The sequence below is a fragment of the Juglans regia genome, chromosome 3 (genome assembly GCF_001411555.2).
Source record: "Juglans regia cultivar Chandler chromosome 3, Walnut 2.0, whole genome shotgun sequence".
Taxonomy (NCBI): domain Eukaryota; kingdom Viridiplantae; phylum Streptophyta; class Magnoliopsida; order Fagales; family Juglandaceae; genus Juglans; species Juglans regia.
The window spans coordinates 17,000,207-17,027,639 of record NC_049903.1 but is presented as its reverse complement, the minus strand read 5'-3'; the positions used below and the strand labels follow the sequence as shown (position 1 = coordinate 17,027,639).

Here is a 27,433-nt window from a genome sequence, read left to right as displayed (position 1 = left end):
CTCTCTCTCCACTTGATAGTTTCTCTCCAGCATATACCAGAATAACCCTCCCATCTCTGTCCAGAGGAGGGGGGTTGAGCTTCAGCAAAGCTCCACCCACCCTCCCCCTGTCTGGCTCACTCCAGATCTATCCATCGGTTTTTTTCCAATTTTTTGTTTGTTTTCCGTCCATAGCATCAAGATGCGCCAATCTGCTGCCTACCGACCTCTTACAACAGCCACGCACCCCACCACTAGATTTTCTAACCGCTGCTCCTTTGGAAGGTAGAAGAAAATCGACCAAAAGAGCGGCGTGTGCGTCTTATGCGCGACTCACACCGTGTATGAAACTCACGCGCCACCTCACCATGGGGAGTCTATCGCCTCCACGCGTGGCACCATCAGGGTCAATGACCTCAGATCTCTTAGATCCGACCATTATCTTCTCTCCAAGAGTGGCGTGTGGCCTACAATTCGACCCATCTTCCAATTGCTATTTTCCAATATTTCCATTTTTCCTAACTAAGGATCAATATAAAATGGTAGTGAAAGTCTCCTTCAGCCAACCCAGACCAGCAAATTGCGGCACACAACAATCCTCTGTGGCTTCCAGTCATAGTTTTTACAGTCTGTTTATCAGACTGTGTCAAAACCGCTTCAACCAGCTCTCCTTTGTGAGAAATGGGTGGGAGCCAAGTCATTGGCTCCAGATCCCTCTTTGTTTTATTTTTCTTGTATTGTAATTCCTGGTTTGGGATGATTGTTGAGGGCTCCTACCCTATTGAGTCTTGTTTCTTGTAATTGTTTATTATATCTATGATATACTTGTTTAAAAAAAAGGTACAGACTACGAAGTGACTTGTACTTGGCAACCGAGATGTTGGTGTGGTAAGGCTATAATCTTTCGTGATATTACTTATACTTATCATTCTCATATCACACACCAATATATGATTTGTTATTTTTGTACTATTTAAACACATATTTACACATCAATATGTGTATGTTTAAATAGAATGATAAAAATAACAAATCACATGTTGATGTATGGTGTAGGGGATGATGAGTAAAATTTTTCTACTTATTAGTGACTTATTAATAGAGGAAAAACATATTTTATTTTTAAACTTCACAATGAAACTGACCCTTTAAATTCGGAAAACTAAAACGAATCTCAGCCTAATTTCATGCATGAAACCGTATTCAACATAAAGTGTAATTTAAATAAAATTGTTATCTTACAAAGTATCAATAATTGAGATATTTTACCCCTTGTTTTGTTTTGCTTTAAACTTCAACTTAAAGTCTATTTTAGAATTTGTGCTGTTGGAGTTTTCGAATTTGAAGTGGTATTCTTGTAATTTTATTTAACTCGATGTAATTTCTGTTATTTTAAGTTTGGATGGCATTTATCTATTTTTTTTATTTTAAATTAGGAAAAAAAAATACCCAAACTCTCTTCAAATTTCAAACTATCACCTCCCAAACTATCAATTCCTACAATAACCACTAAACCACCAAAAACTTCAATGTACCCCTTTTTCTCATTAAAGACAACTACAAAGATTCTTGAAGAAGACAGTATAACCTATTAAGTTTTAAAATTATTTTTGAACTTGTTATTTAAATAAAAGATATTTTCAAAAAATGATCTATTTTCTCTTTTTCTGAACTTTTATTTGAAAAAATTATTGATGTTTCTTCAATGTTTTTATTTTTCTTATAAAAGTTATAAGTTTGAGGGGATTGTTGTCAAAATTGATAGTTATCATCTGCTAGTTGAGGAATTTGTGTATTTTCTCCTTTTAGATTTGTTCCGTATACTCTTTTTTCGATTTACTTTTTTACCCCTTTATTTTTTTCATGTGTATCTTAACTCAAATTTGTAAATATCTTTTTTATCTCATATTTTGGCACTCGTATCTCTATCTTTGCAGGTTTCAACATATATTCATACTATAAATTGTCAGCCCTAATATACAATATGTATTGTAGAAGCTTTTTCCTTTCCCTGTTTTTTTTTTTTTTTTTTTTTTTTCTTGAGAATACGCATTATATTATGATTTTGAGAAAATGATCTTTAAACAAGATGAGGTGATAAACTCATTTTTACACCTTCAAATAGGATTTGGACACGTAAGCTTTCTATAGTAATTACAGTAGAATTGATTGCATGAAATGCTCTCAAGATTCTCTCTCTCTCTCTCTCGGTATCTTCTTTTTTTTTTTTCCTTTATTTTCCTAAAAGCTCGGTCATTGATCTGTAGGGAGACTTTGGAGAGGGATCTTGTTGGTTTAATCTAACATCAAGGCTAGTGCTTCGCATGACCGGATCTTTTTTCTTCTGATTTTTTAGAAGGGCAGATTTTTCAAAGCCGTTGCAGAGCAGTCTGGCTATTAACCTTAGAAGAGCAGCCCTCCATTCACACGGCGACACATAGACAAAAACACAATAAACTAATTAGACCTCACCACACAATCATCACAAGAAAGTCACAGAAATCGTGTTCTCCAAGCTCTCGGCCACACAGATTTCGCACCACCCAGTCGATGATTATCGACTTCTGGTGACCAACGGGGATTTGTTGCTGCAATGGAAAAAGATGACTTATTTCAAGCTTTTGATACGTGAAAAGGCTTTCAAGAACTCATATGGGGAGGTTTCGTTCCTGGCTATAAATGGTACCTGTTTGTATTTGTTACAAAGTGATGGATCCATGACTGTGATTCAGGTACCTTTGAGCAGTCCATCGGATTTTAGGATTGGAAAGTTGGGATCTGAAGGCAAATTTGTCATCATCAGCTTCATCGGCGACAATTGGGTGACAAAATTATCTAGTCTGGTCGATGATTGCCATATTCCTTTCTTTTGTGGGAAAATTGGATTCTGCACGAGAAAGCCTCCGAGTGGAACTTGCTCTTGTCTGTCGGGATTTCGTGTTCAAGCAAATGGTGAATGCATTCCAACCGATACTTCTCTTTTTCTACATTCAAGTTGTAAGAATAATGCAAATAGAAATGGCAATCAATTCAACTCCTCAGTTTCGTATCTTCAACTGGCCTACGATATGGCTACTTTGCTAATGATTTCAATGGCCCTATGGAACATCATGTGAATCTGTCGGCTTGCCAAGATATATGCTCTCAGAACTATTCTTGTTTTGCTATTTCCATGAAAATGCTTTTGAATCATGAAAAACATTAGGACCTATCATTTTGAACACAAGGCCTGAGAATGATAATCGAAGGAGTGAGGGAGACATGGAAAACGATGGAGCAAGGGAGGGGTGTAGAGTCTCTAATAGGGTGTATGCAGATGTAGAATAAACACAATAAACCTCTTCCATGTCGCAGGGCTATTGGAGGGCTGCTCTTCTAACTTTAATGGCCGAACCACTCCCCAGGTTAACTCCAGATTTTTTAGATTATGTACGCCTCTCCAATCTATCTCTAGCATCCAGAATCTCTTTTAGTTTTACTTTATTACCTTTTTTCAGATCCAATCTGTCTCTAGTAAATAGGGGTGTAACCGGTCCGGTCCGGTCCGGTTTTGGATAAAATCTAGGACCAAACCGGTATGTACCGGTTTTGTATTTTTCAAAACCGATTACGCACATGTTACCCTCCTAAACTGGTACTTCCGGTTTTACCGGTTTCCAGTCCGGTCCGGTCCGGTCGGTTTTCCGATTTTTTTAAAATGTAAATTTCACAATTTGTCATTAAAAATTTGTTTATAAAAAAAAATTGATTTAAAAAAAACTGTTTTATACTTTTATTAATATATTAGACTATATAATAGTATTAATATTAGACTATTGGTATAGTTATAAGTTATATATTAGTATTAGTTATAAACTTTTAGTGATTTAGTATTAACATTTTATGTAATAATTTATAAATTATAATAAGAAATTATTTCATATATGAATATATATGTTATATATAAAATTTCACATAAAAATTTATAATTATACATTATATATAAAACTTATATATATTAATATTTAATATATATATAAAATATTTTGTATAAAACTTATATATAAAAATATTATTTTTTATTTTTTTTAATCAACCGGTTCGGTCCGGTCCAAAAAATCCCGGAACCGGCCGGTTTTTAAGTTTTAAAAACCGGTTCCGGACCGGACCGGTTCAAAACAGGTAAAACCGGTCCGGTCTGGTCCGGTTTTCCAGTTTTCCGATTTGAGTTTACACCCCTACTAGTAAAAACTGAGGTAACTACCAATTCTTAGTAGTTCAATCCGCTTCTTTATTTGTTTTATGTAATTTTTCCCTACCTGTATTTTTGTGTAACAGATTTATAAAATAAATTTACATTGATAGCAAATCTCACTTTGAGTGTGAGGACCTCTAGAGAAAGTTGTAAGAGAGAAACAGAGAGTTCTAATATTTTTCTGATTAAACCTAAGACAGATAGACAAACCCTTACATACTAATGCCCTCAACATGGGCCAACTTTACAGGATTGAAAGCAGGAAATATAATAAAAGCAAACCCAATGTTACGGCCCATGGCCCAACTTATCTACAATACTACTAATTAAAGACCACTAAACTCTTAAGACTCAAATTGGCTATGACCAACGACAACCCACAACAAGTCCATCATAAACTTGGCCCATCCCCGACCCTTGTCTTTAGATGCCTAATCCCACGTAGCAAAGTCTTCAGTTCACTTCTCTTCAACAGCAAGTACAAGCCGACACACGTTCTTCCCTTCTGAGCCCTAACTCCATTCTTCCCTTTCCTTTCAAAAGACCAAGCCTCTCTCCCGCAATCTTCCTCATCGTATGGTTCACCTGGTCCGATTGTTACAGTACCCTCCCTATCAGAGCACCTTGCCCAAAGGTCGAGATAGGCTTCTTTCATATGCGTAAACTCTTCCCATGTAGCTTCTTCTTCGGTTTGCCCTTGCCAGTGCACGAGGACCTCCACCTTGGGTCTATTCTTGAACCTCAACATGCGGCATTTCAGTACCTCCACAAGTTTGGGCTTCGAGATTCCAAACTGATCAACGGAAGACAATGACAGCACCACGGTAATCTTATATCCCAACTTCTTCTTTAGTTGTGAAACGAACATATGGTGAATTCGAGAATTAGGAGGGAGATCTAACCTCTTTGCGTCAGCACCAATTTTTTGCAAGATCTGGTAAGATTCGAAATATCTAAGGGCTAACTTGATATTATAGTGGTGCTCGACTGAGATCTGGCAGTAGGGCTGGAGCCTTAGGTACACCTAGTCACCTATTTCAAAATTTTGTTCCTTACTCCTTAGATCAGAGTACTTTTTCATTCTCTCCTATGCTTTTTGTAGGTTTTGCCCCAGTAAAAGGGATATGTGACCCCTTGTTCTCAGAGTGGTCTCCACTGCTTCCAGCTTTGTTGCTCCAAGCACGTAGCTAAGGATCCACTAGGGCTGGTATCCTTACAAAGCTTCAAAAGGGCTAACTTTCGTAGATAGGATTTGTGTGGTGTTGTACCACCACTCAGCAAGTGGGATCCATTGTGACCAGTCTTTAGGATGGTCTCTAGTGAAGCATTTCAGATAATTTTCCAGTGTCTTGTTAACTGACTTAGTCTGACCATCTGTTTGAGGGTGGTAAGATGTGCTCATGTTCATTTCGACCCCCTGAAGCGTAAAAAGCTCCTTCCAAAAGTTACTAGTGAATGTGTTGTCCCGATCCGACGCTATAGATGAGGGCAACCCATGGAGCTTGTAGACGTGTTTCAAAAATAGTTCAACTACTGTCATGGTTGTGTAGAGGTGTTTGAGTGGGGTGAAGTGGCTATACTTGTATACTTGGTTAGCCTATCCACGACCACCCATTAGAGATAGGGAGCTCTTCCACAAAATCCATAGTGATGTGCATCCAAGGTTGGTGGGGTATCGGTAGGGGTTGTAAGAGTCTGCTTGGAATGGTGTTATCAATCTTCACCCTTTGGCATACATCACAGTTCCGGATGAATTGCTTGACCTCCCTTTTTAGACCTGACCAATAGAACTCTCGTCTGAGCTTATGAATAGTCTTGTCAAACCCGACATGGCCCCCCATGGGCTACTGTGCATCAGTTCCAACAACTTAGTTTTAAAGGCTTCTTGGTTGGGAATGTAAAGCCTATCCTTATACAGTAGGATATTATCCATCATTGAAAAAACTGAAGTTGACTTCCCTTCCTTAAACTGAGATATGAGCAATTGTAGTTGTTCATCACATCCATATGCCGCCTCCAACTCATCCATCCAATCCATAGTGGGAAAGGATATAAGTGATAGAGAGCATTCCTCCAATTCCTCTTTTCTGGACAGAGCGTCAGCCACCCTATTTTTTAAACTTTTCTTGTACTAAAAAAAAAAATCATATCCCAGCAGTTTGGTTATCCACTATTGATGTATTGGAGTGCCCACTTTCTGGTCCAGCAGATATTTCAAACTTTGTTGGCCTGTTTTCACCACAAAGGGTCTTCCTAATAAGTAGGGTCTCCATTTTTGCATTGTCGACACCAAGGCAAAAAATTCTCTCTCGTAAGCTGACATACCCCGAACCCTCCCCCTTAGGACATGGCTGAAAAAAGCTTTGGGCCGTCCCCTCTGCATTAGAACTGCCCCTATGGCTATTCCTGACGTGTCGCATTCTATGGTAAAGGATAATGAGAAATCCGATAAGGCAAGTACATGAGGGTGCATAACGGCCTCCTTCAGTTTCTGAAATGCCTCTCTAGACTCTTCAGACCATACAAATCTGTCTTTTTTTAACATTTCTGTAAGTGGGGTAGCAATGTCCCCATATCCCTTGATGAATCTTCGGTAGCACCCGGTTAAGCCTATAAAACCCCTAAGAGCCTTGAGAATATGATAGGAAGTGCCATTGTTTCATAACCAGCAATTTTTCAGGATCTTTTTTAACCCCCTGTCCAAAGATTGTGTCCCAAGTATGCCACTTCCAAACTACCAAACTTGCACTTGGATCTCTTGGCGAAGAGTTGGTGCTGCCTTAGGATCTCCAGGGTCACTCTTAGGTGCCTCAGGTGTTCCTCTTCACTCTTACTATACACCAATATGTCATCAAAGAAGACCAAAATAAATCTCCTTAGATGTGGTCTGAAAACTTCATTTATGGGACTTTGGAAAGTAGAGGGGCATTGGTTAGCCCAAAAGGCATTACCAAGAATTCATAATGCTCCTCATGGATTCTAAAAGCTATTTTTTGAATATCTTCGCATTTAACCCGAATTTGGTGGTAACCCGACCTTAGGTCCAGCTTAGAGAAGATTTTAGCACCGTGGAGCTCATCCATTAACTCTTCAACTACTGGGATTGGAAACTTATCCTTAATGGTAATGCTATTGAGTCCCCTATAGTCCACACAAAGGCACCATGTGCCATCCGCCTTCCTCACCAATAAAACTGGGGATGAAAAAGGGTTTTGGCTAGGTTGTATAACCCCTGAAGCTAAGAGTTCCTTCACAATCTTCTCTATCTTATCCTTTTGGTAGTAGGGGTAACGATAGGGCCTTATTGAAATTGGCTTTGTTCCAGGTAACAAATTAATGATCTAGTAGGGGTAATCCCTTAGGTTCACAAAAAATGACAAAAAATTCCTCCAGCAATAGCTGTATTTCAGCTGCTAGACTTTCTTGTTCCAGCAAATCACCATTTTCAGTTTCTTGTATCAAGTGTAGTAGGACCCCTTTATTTTCCAACTTGTTCCCCTAGTTTAGAGACCCTTCTTCTATTAGTTGAATCGCAACTAGACCCTTTAGCTGCACTGTTGTTCTTTTGTAAGAAAATCTCATAGCTAACTAGGGGTGTAAACTCAAACCGAAAAACCGGTCCGGACCGGATCGAACCGAACCGGACCGATTTTACCGGTTTTGAACCGATCATGTCCGGAACCGGTTTTTAAAATGTAAAAACTGGCCGATTCCGGTTCTAGGATTTTTTGGCCCAGACCGGACCGGTTGATTAAAAAAAATAAAAAAATAATATTTTTATATATAAGTTTTATACAAAATATTTTATATATATTAAATATTAATATATATAAGTTATATATATAATGTATAATTATAAATTTTATATATAATATATATATTCATATATGAAATAATTTCTTATTATAATTTATAAATTATTACATAAAATGTTAATACTAAATCACTAAAAATTTATAACTAATACTAATATATAACTTATAATTATACCAATAGTCTAATAATAATACTATTATATAGTCTAATATATTAATAAAAGTATAAAACAGCTTTTTTTAAATAAAAAAAATTATAAATAAATTTTTAATGATAAATTGTGAAACTTACATTTTAAAAAAATCGGAAAACCGGACCGGACCGGAAACCTGTAAAACCGGAAGTACCGGTTTAGGAGGGTAACCGGTGCCTAATCGGTTTTGAAAAATACAAAACCGGTACATACCGGTTCGGTCCTAGATTTAATCCAAAACCGGACCGGACCGGACCGGACCGGTTACACCCCTATAGCTAACTACGCAAAGTTCCATAGGATTGGGCCTAATGTTTGGAGCCATTGGACTTCCATTACCATATCACAACCTGCCAAGGTTAAAACATGCACATCCAAGAGAAACTTCACACCCTAGATCCATACTCCTACTCCTTCACTTTTGCCCCAGCTAGGCAGTAATTCTCCACTGGCGACCCTTACCTTAACTGTTTCAGTAATGTTTAGAGACAACTTACTTATTTCCACAATGGCAGGGTCTAAAAAATTATGGGTTGACCCAGTATCAATGAGAATGGTCACCCACGTGGCCCCTATCTTCCCCTTAACCCTCATAGTTTTGGAGTTGTGTGACCCCATAATCATAATGGCATATAGAGAGATTTCCGGATTATCCTGAGTAGGATCTAACCTCAACACTTCCATTTCTCCTTCCATCTCAGGGGTGGTTAAGTTATGCCCAATGTCTTCTTTGAGTTCGTGTAATACTTCTTCCAAGAGGTATAACTTAGGATTTAGACATCTATGACTAGGGATCCACTTAGAATCACAATGGTAGCATAATCATTTATCCCTCCTCTCTTTCATTTGGTTTTGGTTGATTTTCTGGATGGGTATTGAGGTTTTCTATGGGTAAGGATTTTTCTGGTGGCTAGAATGGGCAGGTTTTGGTGGATGGGAAAAAATGGTTTTGTTAGGTTTTTTTTACAAGTTCATGGTTTCTTCTTGTAGCTTGGAAAGGATGTAGGCAGTAGACAAAGTTGATGGGTTAAACATCCTCACATACATCCTTATTTCATCATTTAGTCCACTCAGAAAGCAATTGAGTTTATAGGTGTCAGATAAGCCTCTTAACCTATTGGATAAAGTTTCAAACCTGGACTTATAGTCCTCCACTGACCCTACTTGTCTTAGCTTAGTTAAGGCCTTTATGGAGTCATCATATGGGTTAGGACCAAATCTTATTACTAGTGCCCTCACAAAAGCATCCCAATCAGATATCTGGCCCAATTCTTCCATCCCTTGGAACCAAATCATAGCTTGTCCTTCCAGGTGAAAAGACACTAACCTCATGTGTTGGGTGGGTGGTGTGTTGTGAAAAGCAAAAAAGTGATTTACCTTGTAGAGCCATCCAGTTGGGTCCTCTCCTTGAAACACCAGGAAATCCAGGCGGACTAACCTTGTGTGCACCTCCCCATGTGACTAGTTATTCTCATCTCGATAATGCAGCCTCGAGGAAGATTCTCCTTGGTGAGGGCCTTGATTCTTTTTCTATAGCTCATGAGTTAAAGCTGCTAATTGTTGCTGGACAGTGTTTTTCAGGGCTACCATCTCAGTTTCCAAGTTGTGATACTAACCTTCCAGGCTGTGGAACTAATTCTCCATCTTGCCATATTGAGCATCAGTCGCTTTGTTCAGAGCAGTCAAGCCATCTTGGAGCTGGTTTAGTCTTGTCCCTTCAACCATAGAAAAAGCTTGTATTTGCACAAAGATCGTATCTCTTGGATACCAAAAATGTAACAGATCTATAAAATAAACTTGTATTAATAGCAAGCAAATCTCACTTCGAAGGTGAGTACCTCCAGAGAAAGTTGTAAGAAAGAAATAGAGAGTTCTGATACTTTTCTGATAAAACCCTAAAACAGATAGACAAATCCTTACATACTGATGCCCTCAAATAGATAGACAAACCCTTACATACTGATGCCCTCAACGTGGGCCTACTCTACAAGACTAAAAGCAGGAAATATAATAAAAACAAACCCAATGTTACGGCCCAAGGCCCAATTTATCTACAGTACTACTAATTAAAGACCACTAAACTCTTAAGACTCAAACTGGTTGTGACCCACGACAACCCCCATCAAGCCCATCATAAACTTGGTCCATCCCAAGCCCTTATCTTCATATGCCTAATCTCCCGAAGCAGAGTCTTCAATTCACTTCTCTTCGACAGCAAGTACAAGCCGACACATGTTCTTCCCTTTTGAACCCGAACTCTATTCTTCTCATTCCTTTCGCGAGACCAAGCCTCTCTTCCGCAATCTTCCTCATCATATGGTTCACCTGGCCCGATTGTTACATTTTGTGAACCTCATTTCTAGTAGTCTTGATAGTATGCTCATGAAGTATGAAGTCTTGAGTTCTTTTCTTTTCTTTCCCAGCCTTCGGTGCGGGTGTTGAGGAGAGTGTGAGAGAGAGAGAGAGAGAGAGTGAATACGCAGGAAGAGAAAAGCTCGAGAGAGTTTGTTACAATCACCTAAGATCAGTTCTACTGCAAGTAATATAAAAAGTTTGTGTCCATTTTTTATTGAAGTGTAAAAATGGATTTGTGAGCATTAACATTGGATTATGCAAATGCAAATGTAAAATTTACATAATACGACATGATTTTGCATTTGGATATTCCACTCAAAACTTATTCCTACATTGTATTATTCATCTATTAGTCAAAATAATAATAAAATAATATAAATTTAATAAAAAAAATTTCAATTTTTTTGTTCTATTAATTTTTTTTTTTTTTCTAAACTAAGAGTTACATAGAAATATTAATGTTATACAATATGAGACTTGGAGTATACAACCATTCATGAGACAAACATTAATTGAAAAATTAATACAATTGTTAAGTATACAACAATTAATGCTCTTAATGCTACAAGGAAAAAATTGGGTTTAGCAATTGCTGCTATTAATGCAACAGGAAAAAAAAAGATAAAAAAAAAAAAGGACAACGAAACACAAGTGTTGCTGGAGAGGAAGAACACGTGAAGAAAAAAAAAAAGTTCATTAGAAGCAAAAATTGAGGGAAGAGAGAGAGATTGCAAGGAAGAAAATATTTTTTATTCTTTTTGGTCATGCTATAGTGACCACCAAATATAACCACCAATCTCAAATTACTGTAGCTAAAAGTCATATCCTTTTGAAGTTGCAAATCCAATATAGACTATTTTTTAGGTCTATTAGCCAAACTCCTCATTAGATTTGCATTTACATAATCCAACGAGGATGCTCAGGACATTGGGTTGGAAGCGTCTCTCTATGATTTTTTAGTGAACTCGAGAAATCACTAAATTTGATGTAATTTAGGTGTTATTAGAATTTGGACTACGTATCAATCCATTTCATGGTATACAGATTGGGTAAATAGGGTTAAGTGGGTTACTGACACCAATCTAAAGTTCTTGAGTTCGACATAAAAATAATTGAAAAGATGTGCCATGATCGAATGGGATGAACATATAACCTCACCCTCTCGTTTCCATTCTTGACAAGATGGATGTGAAATTTTTGAAGTTTCTCAACGTTTGGACACAAATTTTTAAGCTAGATGGAACAAAGAAATGCATTTTAACTTGAGGTAATTATTTTTTAATCATATGCCAAAGATATAATTTCGAAGCCACAAATGCTTATTGGCAAATCGATTTTTGTTGACACTTTAGGCGAGCAATAATTATATGCCGCTAATAATGATTTATTTAAGAAATTCTAGCTCCAACTTGAATTCCTTTCCAATAAGAAGTGATAGCTTTGAGACCTCGACCACAAGAAACTGTCCATGGCTGTCGAGATTTGTCTTTCCAACTGGCTTTCCGTTCAATTTTGTTCCCTTCAATTTTGTTCCCTTCAATCTATTACCCTTCTCCAGTCCTATGAAAGTCACCTTATCTATGATCCACTTTTGGCTCAAAGCATATCCTCCATTCACAACCTCTGAACTGACTGATACCTTGTTGCCCACTATTCCACCAAAGAATCTCACTAAACTCCATATCCCTCCTTTTCCTCCCATCACCACCTCCTCTCCATCATCCAAGAAAACTTCTCCAGTAGTAATTCCAGTACTGCCGACCACCACCAACAGCTGGAATGGAGTCTTTCGAGCTATGCGCGTTGTCATGGCCGCTCCTTGCATGGCCAAAATATTACCTTCCCGAACATGAACGTTTATATGATCAGGCGGTGCATCGAGCCTGATATATCTTCCTGAATGAACACTCAAAGAATGCGAGTAGTTGAAGAGGTCGAACCAATTTCCAGCAGGAAAGTATGCATCAACTGAAATTGCTTCTGATTTCAATGCTGGTGAGACCATTACGCCTTCACCAATCAGAAACTGAGTACTGATTTCATACGTGTTGATATCTTGAGGAAACGAGAAGAAAATGGGACGCGCAATGGGGGTTCCTCGTTGGTGTGCTTCATACATTAATGTGTAAAAGTAGGGTAGAAGCCGGTAGCGGAGCCCAAGAACCTTCCTGGCTGTTGCAGCAACAGACTCCCAAAGATAGAGTTCTTGACGAATACTATACTTTTCTGAGTGATCTCTTGCAAAGGGATAAAAAGCTCCTAGCTGCATTTGGAAAAAAAAAATAGTGATATTAGTGCTAATTTTTATAATCGCTACTCTTTCTTAAAATAATGGAACTCCCACTATCACTTTTTTCCCCATAGCATGTGCAAAGATATTGGACATTTTACAGCAAAATGACTTCTAATACCAGTAAAAAGGACAGACATACATGAATGGGATAAAACCACAAATATGAACAGAAAATCTGGAAGCATCACTTTTATAATATTGACAAATAAATTAAAATAAAAAGTAAAAAAATAAAGTAAGGGAAAAAAAGGTTTCACAAAATCAGAAAGGTGTACAATCCTTCATGTGCTGAAGATTGATTATTATTCCTATACCACTCAAAATATAAACAAGGTATTATGCATCAAAATTTGGATATTTGTAGATGAGGAAGATAAACCTTTATTTGACTTGCTACATTCTATTGGCAATTTAAAAAATGACGAACCCTTTCAATCTTCTTTGGTAAAATCAAAACAAAAATGGTCTAAAATACTTGCATAGACCTTCCAAGTGCTAAGAAATGTATAATACTCGCATTAAAAGCTGAGAAGAAACCAAAACAAGATGGTAAATTATCTATTCACTCTTACTATAACTTTTTACCTGAATCCAGCGCCTGCAGAGTTCTTCAGTTGTATTTCTAGAAAAACCACAGATGTCTGCACCAACCATTGGAATTCCAAAAATCCCAGAGTTCAAAATTGATGGAATTGTGTATGCCAAATCATTCCACGTGGCAGCATTGTCTCCAGTCCAGTGTGCTGCATACTTGCCAGAGCTAACAAAACTCGACCTAGAAAGTATAAAGGGCCTTTTCCCAGTCACATTGATCAAGGCTGCATTAGTGGTTTTGCACTCTAAGAGTCCATATAGGTTATGGACATTATACTCGGTAACATTACCAAAGTGTAAGGATGTTGCAGGTACAGTGTTATAATTAATGGGCCGGCGAACTCCAGCATTGTTAATTTTGTAGGGAGGATCATCGAGAGTAGAATTTGGAGTGGGAAGAGAAGTTATAAAGTTGGAAATCTCATTCATGTCAAGCCAAAGACCATCAACAGGAAGAATATCTCGAAAATTTTTTATCTCGCCACCCCAAAATACTTCACTGGCTGGATTTAAAAAGTCAGGGAAATAGACTGGGCCAGGCCAAACTTCACCCAAGTACGGGACACCATCACGTTTTATGAAGACATCAGCTTGCATTCCTCGAATGTAGGTACCATATGTCTTATTCACACTGATACCTGTGAAGTAATATATTTTACATCAATTAAGAGAGAGAAGAGGGGAGGGATTTCAGCTGAGAAAAACTACATGTCGACTACAACGTACCAGGATCTATGATAAGCACATATTTCTGACCATTTTGATGAAGAGTATCAACAAAATTTTTCATTTTCTCTACCGGAAAGTTAATGGGATCAAGGGTAAAATCCTTGTACCCATCCATGTAATCAATATCTGTCCACATAACTTCAAGAGGTATATGAGCTTTTGCATAGCCAGCAACCACGCTTTCAATATCGGAAATATTCTTGTAACCATATCGACATTGATGAAATCCTTCACATATGGATAACAATCCTCAAGAGGGTGAGAATTTCTTATAAAGTTGTTTCATGATAAAAAAACATAAATAATTGGCATGCTTAGTTTGGTCAGATCGAGAAAATCCCTATAAAGGGTATGATATAGAGTAGTATGTTTTTTTTTAAAGAGTACATAGAACATAATATTGAATGTTAGAAAAGGACAAGTGTGTATATAGGTATTTCAATCATAGCATGAACATAAACTTTTACAGCAATTTGACATTTTGCACATATTGATACCTAGTATCACCTTACATCCCTCTCTACTTTGTCATGTGCTATGCCTTACACCGCTCAGGGCAGTAGCTCATATATTATCACTAAGTTTATACTGAATGTTACACTAACTCAGGAAAAAATGACATAAACCTAATATTGTATCCTCATGTCAAACACGCCTTTATAAGTTATATTTTTATGTTCGTAAAACAGTTCATATGTTTAAAGGACTCTGCACTGAATAATATGCTCGCATTTTGATAACAAGCTATCTTATGATCCATACTTATTGGAAACTAGAACAATTATATGCTCCATTCAAATGTTTCACAAAACAAATTTTCAGAAAGGAAAATAAGGCTATTTTTATAGTCCTCGTCAAAATTGATATCTTCTACGAACCTTGAGGGGTAGCTCAACTGGTCCGGCGTTTGCTCCCTAATGGTCACCAGTTCGAGTCCCCTTAGGGCCACTGGAGGTTTACCTGTTCATTAACTTCAGGCCCTGTGGGATCAGTCAAGGTAAGCGCAAGCTAGCCCGAACACCCTCGGTTATCAAAAAAACAAATTGATATCTTCTACGAAAAAAAGTATGCTCCTTTTTCATGCTTTGAAAACAATGATTTTACTATTGCGTTTTTAATCCAATTGGCCAAAGCCTTTTTCTCAATAAACTAGAGAAGCTAACATGACAAACCCAATGCTTCATCATAAGTTTTAAGAGCAAAAACACAACTTGGCTATAAAACCATATTATTGTTCTTCCTAACTCATTTCCAACCAAAAGGGTTCAGATAGCAGAGGAAGTATTGAAAGTAATAGGCGATGCCAATCAGTGGAATTAGAGATCCAAAAGACACTGTTTTGAGTAGGGCTAACATACACACACACACACACACACACACATATATATATATATTCACTATTGCGTTTATGTCAATTGCAGGACGATTGAAAACAGATGAAACAAAAGGCATTATCAAAAGCCCAATGGGATTAGCTTGTCAAGAAGATTCCTCGTTGTGGCATTCATAAAAAGAATGGAGATTGCTATCTCGGGATTGGTTACCATATGGCTTTTAAAGAGTGAGACTAAGCAATTGGAGCAACTTTGAGCAGGTTTGACACAAATCTATGCATCAATATGGAAGAATACTTGGCACCCCAAAAGTTAAAGAATTTCAACAGGTAAAAACCAGAGAAAAGACATTTTTCAAACTTACCAAAAGACCAATACGGCATGGGTGTAGGCCGGCCGATGAGCTCCGTGTACTGCTCCATCACCATCACCGGCGACGGCCCAGAAAAAATGTACAAGTCAATAATCCCACCAATCATCTTGTACGTGATCCGATCCCCACTGTACTCCACATCCATGCCATTGCTGTTAAGAAGCAGGACTCCATGAGTTGTCCCAGCCGCCACTCTGCCATCTTCGGACGGCGACCTGACGTCCATGTAGAACGGGTGGGAACCGTAAAGATTGAGGTCGAGATTGGCGCTGGCAATGTCGGCGTTCCACAGAGTGAGCGTCTGCGCCTCGTTGGAGGCCTGAAGCTTGAAGGAGCTCTTGGTGTGCTCGCCCAGGCCATAGAGAGAGGACCTTGCTTTGGGGAGCGAGGAAGAGAGCTGAATGTACTGGTCCTTGAAAACGAGGAAGGTGGAAGAGTCTGCCGTTGGGGAGGCGTCGAAGATGGCGTCGCCGGATGATCTCCGAAAAACGGAGAAGCCGAACGGGGTGGTGTTGTAGAGAGTGAAGATGAGATCGGAGGTTGGGTCGGAGAGGACGAAGCGGGTTTTCGACGGTGAGGACCTCTTCGGGGTATGGTTTTCGGGGAGGAGGCGGTGTGGAAAGTGGGTTTCGCGGGGGATTATGGTTTGAGGGATCTCCCATCTATGGTGGTCGGAGTCGGTTATTTTAATTCGGATCCGATCTCCGGTCTCAAAGCTGCGGGCCAGATCAATTAATAATACTCACAATCACTTACAATTTAGGAAATAAAACTATTGCTTTATATTTTTTTTATCGGAAAACTATTGCTTTATTGTAAAATAAAATAAGTATAGCGAAAGAACATCTTGATTTCTAACTAAATTAAATCAAGAATAGAATATATATATAAAAAATACGTATAACAAACAATTTATTGATATATATATATATATATATATATATATATATATCTATACACACTAGTGGTTATATAACATGCAAAGCATGTTTGTCCATTTATCTAAATGAAAATGATATGTTCAAAAAAAAATATGATGGGTAAAAATAATATATTTTAAAAAAATTAGTTAGTTAATAATTTAATGCACAGGAGTAAGAAAATAAATTTTAACAAGCATTATAATGATAACAAAACGTTACAGTAATATAAAAATTAAAAGATTTTAGATATTTTAATAATAGTTTTCTTAGCAAAATATATGAATTGTGTAGAATTCAACCACAATACTCAATGACTCAAAGAGAATTGAAAAAATATAGAATCTTTTATTTTTATATTACTCTATATGAAAATTATTTTATCTGAATAATTTTAGTTAATTAAGAATATTATGAGAATTAAATTATATTAAAAAACTCTAATTATTTATATGATTTTACTTTTTTAAATATATTTAATAAAATTCTATCATTTATTTTACTGTTTAGTATTGTTTATTACTGTTTATGAGCACTGTTCATCACTGTAGCATATTACTGTAATACTGTTTGGCACTGTTGATTACTGTAGTATGTTTCATACTACTCGGACTGTTCAACACTATTTATTATTGTAATACTGTGTACTGTTTATTATTCACATCATTTATAGCCACTTTTAAGTTAAAGAAGATATAAGAAAAATAGATATATAATTATTTAAATAATTATGATATCTTTATAAAATAATTTATAAAATTAATATTAAAAAATATTTTATTTTTAAATTGATGTATAAAACTAATTATCTAAATTACATAAATAGTAAGTTTTAACCATTTGGATTTTAAAATTTCTCCTTTAATCAAATTATGTAAATATTTTACGAATTGTGTTATATACTTCAACTTATAAATAAATAAAAAAAATTATAAAAATATTCTTAATTTAAAACATAATTTAATATATATATATAAATATATATATATATTTATGAAGAGTACTGCTATTCCTACAGAAGTTTTCCACCGAAAACTTCTACCGAAAGGCAAAACGTTTTTTTTTTTTTTTTTTACTTTTTTTTCAATCATTTTTTTAAACACTTTAAATATTTTTAAAAAATATAAAAAAATCATAAATTCATTTAAAAATATTCTTTAATCACTAAGTAAAAATAAAAAAATAAAAAATAATAAAATACAATTTCGGTAGAAGTTTTCGGTGGAAAACTTCTGTAGGAATAGCATTTTCCATTTATGAAAGCATTCCTTTGCATCAAATAAACGTGCTAGGTGGATTTACTCCATTGGCGATACCCAAAAAGTTTAATTTTCCTCTCCGAAAAGACAATACAACTTAGGAAATCAACGAAGTCATGCATACATACATACATACCTGGCGATGAAATTGAGATTCTTAATGTCGGGCCCAAAGACGGAGGAGCTCTTGATGAGGTCAAGGTGAGCATTCAAGGACTTGCCAGAGGGATCAACGGTCACCGATCGAACCGTGTAGCCGTACCCAAGTGGCGTTTTCTTTTCCTTTTCTGCGCTGAGCGGTGGAGCCAAGAAACAGAGGAAGAAGATGCTGCTGCAGAAGAGGAAGAAAAGCAGGGTCATGTGGTTTTGAAGAGGGAGAAGCTGTGGATAAGACCTCTGTTTTCTTATATTGTTGTCCCCCATCATAACCCTCTCTCTGTTTGTTGAGGAAATTAAAGTGACTCTGTCTGTCTATATATACACACTGAAATCTGGTCCACCGGAAGCTTCATGCCCTCAAAGTCTTTGTTTTTGTCATTTTCATTCAATTGTGTGCATTAATCCATGATTATTATTTATCCATAAAGTCTTGGATGGATCAAGAAAGAGACAATGGAGACAAGTTGGAATCATGGGTCGTTTTGTGCGTATCTATTATACAAATCTCAAATCTCTCAAAGATGACATTTTTAATTTACAAAAAATAATAATAATAAGAGTCGGGTTACTCTGCACTAAAAATTAATTTCTTAATCATTAAGTAGAAAATAAATTTGAAAAAAAAGATTAAATACATAAGCAGTTAAAATGAGAGATTAAAATAAAGAGGCAAACTAGCATTTTTCTAATAATAATAATATTTTTGTTTCTTTTGGTGAGTTCATAGTACCAAAAAGTTGTGTAATCTTCCAATATGTTTGTGCAAGAAGAGAGATCTAAGTTCTTGTCAAATATAACATTAAGGGCAGGTTTGGAGGGTGAGATGAGAATTTTGTGTTTTGTTTTGAAGTTTAAAATATTATGTTTTAATATTATTATTGTTTTAGGAATTGAAAAATGTGTATTGAGATTTGAAAAAGTTGAATTGTTTATCATATTTCGTATGAGAATTTGAAAAAAATGTAATGATGAGATGAGATGAGAATTTTGTATTTTATTTTGTGTCCCAAACCTGCCCTAAGTGTGTGTGTGAGTATATATATAAAATATTACTTTTTTGTTTTTTTTTTAGGGTGCGGCTACTATGCCATCCCATCTTGACCGCTAAATATATTTAAAAAATAATAAAAAATACATCAATACATTTAAAATCACTTCCTTAATTATTAATTAAAAAAAAAAAGACAAACGGTCAAATGGAAGTGTCAAATAGAGTGGGTATATTAGTATTTTTTTTTAAGTGCCTCAGTACTGAAATATTATCTTTAGAAGAATTTTAAAACTAGGGCAATGAGGGTGTGGCAGGGCTGCAATTGAATCGAGTGGAGTATTAAATGAAAAAGCTTCCTTCTTTTTTTTCTTTTAATTTAAATACGAGACAAATTTGAATTTATTATCAAATTATAATTTTATGTTCATGATTAGTTCATTTATTTTTAAATAAATTTGAGTTTATTCACATACTTAGCGATCCATTTACGACATCATAGAGGGGTATGGAGTTTCTTTTATTTCTAAAAAAATCTAAAAGCAATGCTTTAGTTCCAAAAAAAAAATATTAAGTGTTTTTCTTGGCATTTTTTTTTTCTAAGCATTTTTCTTGACATTTAAAACGTTTAAAGAAACTCCCATCATTTTTCATCTCTTACAAAAAGTTTGAAAACTTCAAATCAACTGAAAAATGTGAAATATACATATATATATATATATATATATTGTGTTTTATGTTCATTGTTTAAGATATAAAATTCTGATTTTTCATCTGATTGTTATTTTTAGATTATGTTGCTTAAATAATTACTTTGAGAATTCATGTTTAAATGTTGTTACTTTGTTGTAATTTCATATGGTCGTAAAAGATTTTATAGTCTTAGAATAGGAAGAGACATTATCTTCCCATAAGGTATATATATAATCGCAAATTCATGTTAAATTAAAAAAAAATAAAAGAAGAAAATCATGACTTCGTTCCTAATACAAACAAAGGGTACAACAAAATGAACATCATCCCAACAATTAAATAAAGGAATAATATGAACAAATCCCATATTGCTTAGAAAAATGGCTATAATACTCTTAACTTATAATGCAAAATTTCAGCTTTTAAAATTCTTATTTTACTTTTTCGAGAAATGATGTTTCTTTTTTAAAAAGTTAAAGAAATATAGATCTTACATTAAAAAAAAATAATTTTTTAATAATATATCTTTTTTATTTTAAAATAATTATACGATATTTACGCATTCTAATACTACATTAATGTAATTCTTACTATTATCCTCTAATTTTCCAAAACAGCACGTGTAGATGTTTGTCCTGTCAACTTGCCGGAAGAGCCCAAATAGACGACAAAACTCTTTCTTTGAAAACGATTAGGCTCAAATCAAGCATGGAATAAAAAAAAATTTTTGAAAAGTATTTTTTTTCCTTTTAAGCATCCAATGAACCTAGAGTCCGAAGAACCGAAGAAAGAACTGAGAGAGAGACATAGAGATTGGAAGCAGCTGATCTTTCCAACGTTATTTATAGTTGAAACTTTTGGATTCGTAAGTCATCTCAGCTCAGCTCATCTCATCTCACTACTATTCATTACTATTCAGCAACTTTAACTCACAAATCTCACTACTATTCACAACTCATCTCATTACTATTCATAATCCATCTCAACTCATCTCAGCTCATCTCAAGTCATCTTCGAATCCAAACATCTCCCGTTAAAGACTAATATATTATTTTTTTAACTGCGATCCATTCTAAAAAAATTTTAAAATTTATTACCTATATTTGGAGACGTACTTGGGCCCCTCTCCATTTTGATTATTTTTAATAGATATTTTTAATTAAAATTTGTATAAAATATATATTTTTTTTACTTTTTTATTATTCTTTGCATAATGTATATGTTCCAAAATAAAAGTGGAAGGAATATTCTCCTCCCGGCTCATTGGGTTGGGCCTGGGTGAGACATTGAAGCCCAACCCGACCGGCATCCTCCCCTCATATAGCCTAAGGAACCCAGCCCATGAACTGTATTATCAGGAAGGGAATGCATTGCGCAGGAAACAAGTCTAGGGAGACAGACGGGACGCTTCAACCTCGACACTCGCCTGCGACTCCTAACATTAAAAGATACAGTTCTTCTACAGACAGTCTGCCTATGTAACCGCTGTGCAGTCGGCTGATGTGGTCGATTGTCACATCACTTTTATTAAAAAAAATAAAACAAAGGAAATGAAAAAATAAAAAGATTGAACCTTCTTGCAGGAATGGGTTCTGCGATATTTTTGCTCTTACTTTTTCTCCGATTCATCACAAATAAGGGAGATGACGGCATAGACAGATAGCTTTCGGAAGAAATTGAAGCATTTGAGATAAGTAGTCGATATTACCTTCAACTCTATTGAACCAAAATTCATATATGATATTTATGGGTCTGTATTGATTCTATATTCTCTCAGTCCGATCATTAATTTTCATCGGGTGAAAAAGATGATGAAAAGTCTCCTTTTGGATTGGGTATTGCAAACAACGATGTAGATACTAGAAACAAATGGGGGTAACCAGTAATAAAAGCGTGGGTAGCTCAAACCAGAAGGCACTCATTCCAATATATATAGTATACATAAGTTATGACCTTGAAGCAAAGTTATCACCTTCCAGGTAAGAAGTTATGAACTATATATGCAGCAATTACAAGCAGTTGGCCCAGAGAAATGCCAATTAAGCGAACAGTAAATGGGGAATTTTTTTTAAGGAAATAGATAATTTTGCATATAAAACCTAAATATAGAGATGAATATAAATACCATGACCATAGAGAAAAATCAAACTCCATTTCTCCCATTTTCATTCATTAATCCATTCCTTTGTCTAAGTCAGATAGCAATATTTTTATCTTTTACAAGTCAGGAATTTAAAATATAAAAGATAAATAAAGATAAATCTGAAAATGTGAAGCGGGATGTGGATTATCATGTAAAAAATTATTTTCTAGAATCCCGAAAATGTTGAATCTTTTTTCTTTCTTTGCATGATAAAAAAAAAAATCGATCATACGTTGCTAAAAGGCTAGCTGGACCCTCAAAAACAACAGTTAGCCCTTCTGCAGTAACAATTCTTGCATCCCTTGCCTCTGTATCTCGAATCACCTTTGTTGTATTCTTTTTCCGGAAGTTTTAATTAATGATTTTCATCGACTGCAGGCAGGCGTAAGAGTTTTAATTTCTAAAGGAAGGACAATGGGTTCACGAAGGGAAGAAAGAGATGGGGAAAATCAAGAGAACACAAGTCTGGGCTGCTTGAAACGGAGTGTCGTGTTTTGTCCATTTTGAATGAAACGGTTCGTTTCATTTTTGTCTACGTGGACACCGACTGCGCAGCAACTCCCCTACCCGACTACAATAAGAGTTTCTCTAAAAGATATATGCCGGCAAGTGAACGGAGAACACAAACAACTCTACATTATCTGATGAGGGGAACGAGAAGTGACTACGTCGATCTCCTACCGTTGAGACGCCACCCGAGGAGCCACACAGCATTAATGGCACTGTCTCAGATGCCACACCGCATTAAAACCCCTGACTGGGGCAACTATGAGGGTGACGCAGACCCCTAACATGAGGTATGGGATATCTCCTGAAACCTCGTATAAAGCCATATTTCAGGTACAAAGAACTCTCTCTGAACTTTCTAATTCTCCTATCATTATCTAAGAAGAAAAAGTACTGATTTTGGCATTAGAGGCTCCCCAGACACCTCCAAGCCCACATTTGTCTCAATGTTTACAGGTGGAAACATCCTAGTCTAGGTTGCTGGAGTTTAGCTCAAGTATATGAAACATGACATTACAAAAGCTCGGTCCCTATTAAAATTACACTTTTTTATGACAACAAAATCATTATTGCGAAACACAAAAATTTCTTAGCCCAAATTACTTGTAAAACACATTCTGGGAAAGAATCCCACCATACACAAATATCATCTACATGCTAAGCATATCTAGCAAGCTTATGAGCTACTTCATTCCCTATTTGTGCAATATGTTGAATAGCGCAGCTCTTGAATTTCTTCATTAACTCATTTATCTCTGTAATAAGATTTCCTTGTAGGGACATTGAATCCCCAACAGCTTTGACTTCATTCACCATAAGTAGGGAATCACTTTCCAGAATAAGGTCTTAAATGCCACGGATGACACAAAGTTGCAAGCCTTTAAATATAGCCAATAATTCAATCTCAGAAGGTTTACACACTTTAGATTCCTTTTTCCTTGCGGCCATAAGGAATTTCCCTTTGTGATCTCTTAAAATTACCCCAACTCCAGATAGCTCCATCCACATTAAGTTTGAGAGAGCCCTCATTTGGATGAACCCAATAGCACTGTGTTTTATAATTATGTTTACTTAAAACCTTGGTTGTCTTATGACTTTTCTAAAAAGATAGTGCATAACCACGACCTGTTTCACTGTCAAAATATTATTCTCATAAATCTTCTAATTTCGTCTATACCACAAGCCCGAGGAAATAATAAGATTTTTTTCCCATTCCACTCTACTGCCTTTTGCCCTAACCTATCTAGCTATATCAGAAAAATGATTGTGGACATTAAAAAGATTTAGAGAAGGAAGAGTCCTAGTCCAAATCTCCTTCACAGAGGATCAGAAAACCAGTGCATAAACAAGGTCCTCATATATTCTTAAATATCTTATTCTCAAACATCATTTTAACATAAAATACTTTTTCAACTTTTTCACATAACCATTAGGTTATTACAATTTTCTCAAACTTTTAAACAAAACACAAAATATAATTCAACTTTATTAAATTTCAAAACAAAAATTATATTCAAACAGTTTTTTAAGTTTATAATATTTATATTCAACTTTTTTTTCTCTTCATTCCCAAAACCTAATAAAACATTTTAATTCCAATACTATTGATAGATATTCTAAAATATTCTAAATGTTCAAACGTTTGGAGAATGAGATGAGATAAGAATTTTGTGAATAAAAGTAAGATAGTTTGTGAATAGTAGTAAGATAGTTTGAGTTAAGTATTTTTTAGATTTTAGAAAATGAGAGAGAAAAAAGTTGAATAAAAATATTATAAATTTAAAATATTATAAGAATATCATTTTTGTTTGGAGATTTCAAAATTTTGAATTATTTTTTTCTTTTTTGAAAATTTAGGAAAGTTGTAATGATTAGTTTGAAAAAGTTGTAATAATTAGTTTGAAAATGTTTGTATTTAAAATATATTTGGGAATGAGATGTGATATGAATTTTGAGATGATATTTATTTTCAAACAAGCATTAAGGTTCGTTTGGTTCCTTAACTCATCTCAACTCATCTAAATTTATCATTACAACTTTTTCAAATTCCAATACAAAATATAATAAACAATTCAATTTTTTCAAATCTTAAAATAATAATAATATTAAAAAAATAATATTCTAACAATATTTTATTATCTCAACTCAACTCAGTTCAACGTCTAAATATAGCCTTAATCTTCAACATAAACATTATCATTCTCAATCACACTTTGACGTGGCATATTTAAAATAATTTTTTTATCAACCATTTAAAAACCGCTAATATATCTTAACAAATATAATTGAAAATGATAAATTATATTAAAAAAATTACTTAATATTTCACTAAATTCCATATCTACTTCTACATGTTTAAGCGTGATTTTACCAATTTTTCTTGCAATGTTGTAAAATAGGTGTGATGTATAGGATGTGAGTATGGTGTATAATATTATTCTTTTCTTTTACGAGATTTTAACGCAACTTACAAAACATGATGCATTTGACAGGATTTGACATATTGCGGAAATAAAATTTGGTATCGAATTTATTTTTCTATATTAAAATCATTTTAATTCATTTTATCTCATCTCATTATTATAATTTTTATATAAAATATAATACACAATTCAATTTTTTTATATAAAAATAATAATAATATTAAAAAAATATTTTATTAAATTTTTATCTAAAATCATCTTATATTATCTATATAATAATAACTTTGAAAGAAAAGTTGGATTAGCAAATTTAAAAAGAGTAGTACAATATTCATAAAAATAAATTTATAAATTAATATATTTTAATATGATATATAAAATTTATTTTATAATATAAATACTTTTATGATTTAACGTGCAGCATTTAATATGATATATAAATACTGAGTAATTTTATTTATCTTTTATTTATCTTTATTCCCACTCATAAAGCAACGCATCATGTCTCACGTGTATATGCGTTCTGTCAGCTTGCAACTTGCAAGATAGAAATACAGAATCCAAACAATCGTCAACTCTTTCATTGAGACGATTACGCTCAAAATCAAACATGGGATAAAATCTTTCTAGAAAACTTTTTCTTCTTTCTTTTTCAGCATTCACTGAACCTCTGTGGTCCAAAGAACTCAGAGAGAAATAGAGAGAGAGAGAGAGAGATTGGAAGTCACTCATCTATCAAACATTTATTTAACAAATATTTATTTAAAAGTTTTATTTTTTATACTTTAAACATAATGTACATTATTTATGTTAAAAAATTATTGATATTTTTGCTTTTTAAAAAATGTAATGGATATCACAACAAGTGATGTGTTAATACACCGACTTATGTGTAGTAAAATTATTTATTTATAGATTTAGTTCCAATTTTGAGTTATATATATTAAATTAGGTTTTCAAAAATGTTAGTTTTTTCGTCTAGATTTTATCATTTCTTGTTGCTTTTACTAATATGAAGTAGTTTAAATAGTTCATAAATGAAATTATTTAAAATATTTCACATCAACATGTGTGATTTAGATGACATAATTCCGTAAAAAGTAATGTTGCTCCTAATTTTTTAGTGTGATAAATTCTGAAAAATGTTAAATGAATTATCAGCATCATTTAGAGATATATATTGAGACTCTTTTAACTGGGAACGAGCCGAGCCGAGCCGAGCCGAACATGGCTTGACTCATATATAAGTGCATAGTTCGAACCGTTTTTATATAGGCTTTGCTAATTGCTTAAACTCAATCCAGCAAGTTAACGAGCCGAGCTTGAGTTCGAGTTCAATAAAAAAGTAACTTGAGCTTGCTTCTCTGGGTTTGTTTAAGATTTTTATTATATATTATATATATATATATATTTAAGTAATTAATATATATTTATTGATAATTAATATAATATTTGTATATACTTAGTAGCATAATAACTAATATAGTAACATTAATATATACACATAAATATCTATATATATATAAAAGAATATTAAAATATATTAATAGTTATAGGTGTATCTATTTATATATGTACAATATTATGTGAACGAGTTTTAATTAAGTAGAGCTAATGAGTTGATTCGAGCTTAAATGAACAAGAATTAAAGAGCCTAAACTGAGTCGAGCCTAAACTAAGTCGAGTCAAGCTTAATCGAGTATATATCACTTTTTTTTTTTTTTACTTTACATTTGAGCTTTTGGTCTCGCAAGTCAATCTCAAATTGAATTTAACCGAACGAGTATCACGTGGCTATTGGACAAATTGGTTCATTTACAAGTCTAGATGGCTCTCATTTTGATTTTTAAAATATAATTAATATAAATATATAGGAACCATATATATTTTAATATAAAATATTTCATATACATTTTAATTTCATATTTTTCTTATTATTTACTTAATGTATATGCATTTCAAATTAAAATCATTCCTAAGAAAATTGGGATTAAATACAAAATTGACCTTTGTAGTTTGTCTTATGGGTGGGTAGCAGGGCCCCGCACCCTGCTGCCCTGCCCCCGCATGGTGGGGCAGGCAACCCTGCCACACATCTAGCCCCCTAGTGGGGGCGAGGGGTGGGTAGGGCCCAACCCCGCCCAGCACCCCGCTTTTATATATCTATATATATATATATTTATTTATATATATATAAATATTTATTATTTTTACTATATATAAATATAGTAATATGTATTAAGTATAATTTTTACTTAATACTTTATGTAAGTTGTAGTGTAGTAGGATGAACCTTTTATAAATTTGACAATACAAGTCTCACATTTAAGTAATGTGAGATTCTTTTATTACACCACAATTTATACAAAATGTGTATTAGGAAGTTTAAAAACTACATAATTTTTAAATTATAGTCATATTTATAAATTTAAATGTACAAT

General features: G+C 34.4%; 1 protein-coding gene across 1 annotated transcript; it reads right to left on the bottom strand.

Annotated features, from left to right (window-relative positions):
* Positions 1-11,802: 11,802 nt before the first annotated feature.
* Positions 11,803-18,536, bottom strand: LOC108996949 (alpha-glucosidase). The gene is made up of 5 exons (XM_018973004.2): positions 18,216-18,536; positions 15,892-16,616; positions 14,191-14,421; positions 13,456-14,102; positions 11,803-12,840 (listed from the first exon to the last, which is right to left on the bottom strand). Exons 1-5 carry the CDS (start codon positions 18,503-18,505, stop codon positions 11,962-11,964), a joined length of 2,772 nt encoding a protein of 923 aa, XP_018828549.1. The 5' UTR covers positions 18,506-18,536; the 3' UTR covers positions 11,803-11,961.
* Between the last annotated feature and the right edge of the window lie 8,897 nt (positions 18,537-27,433).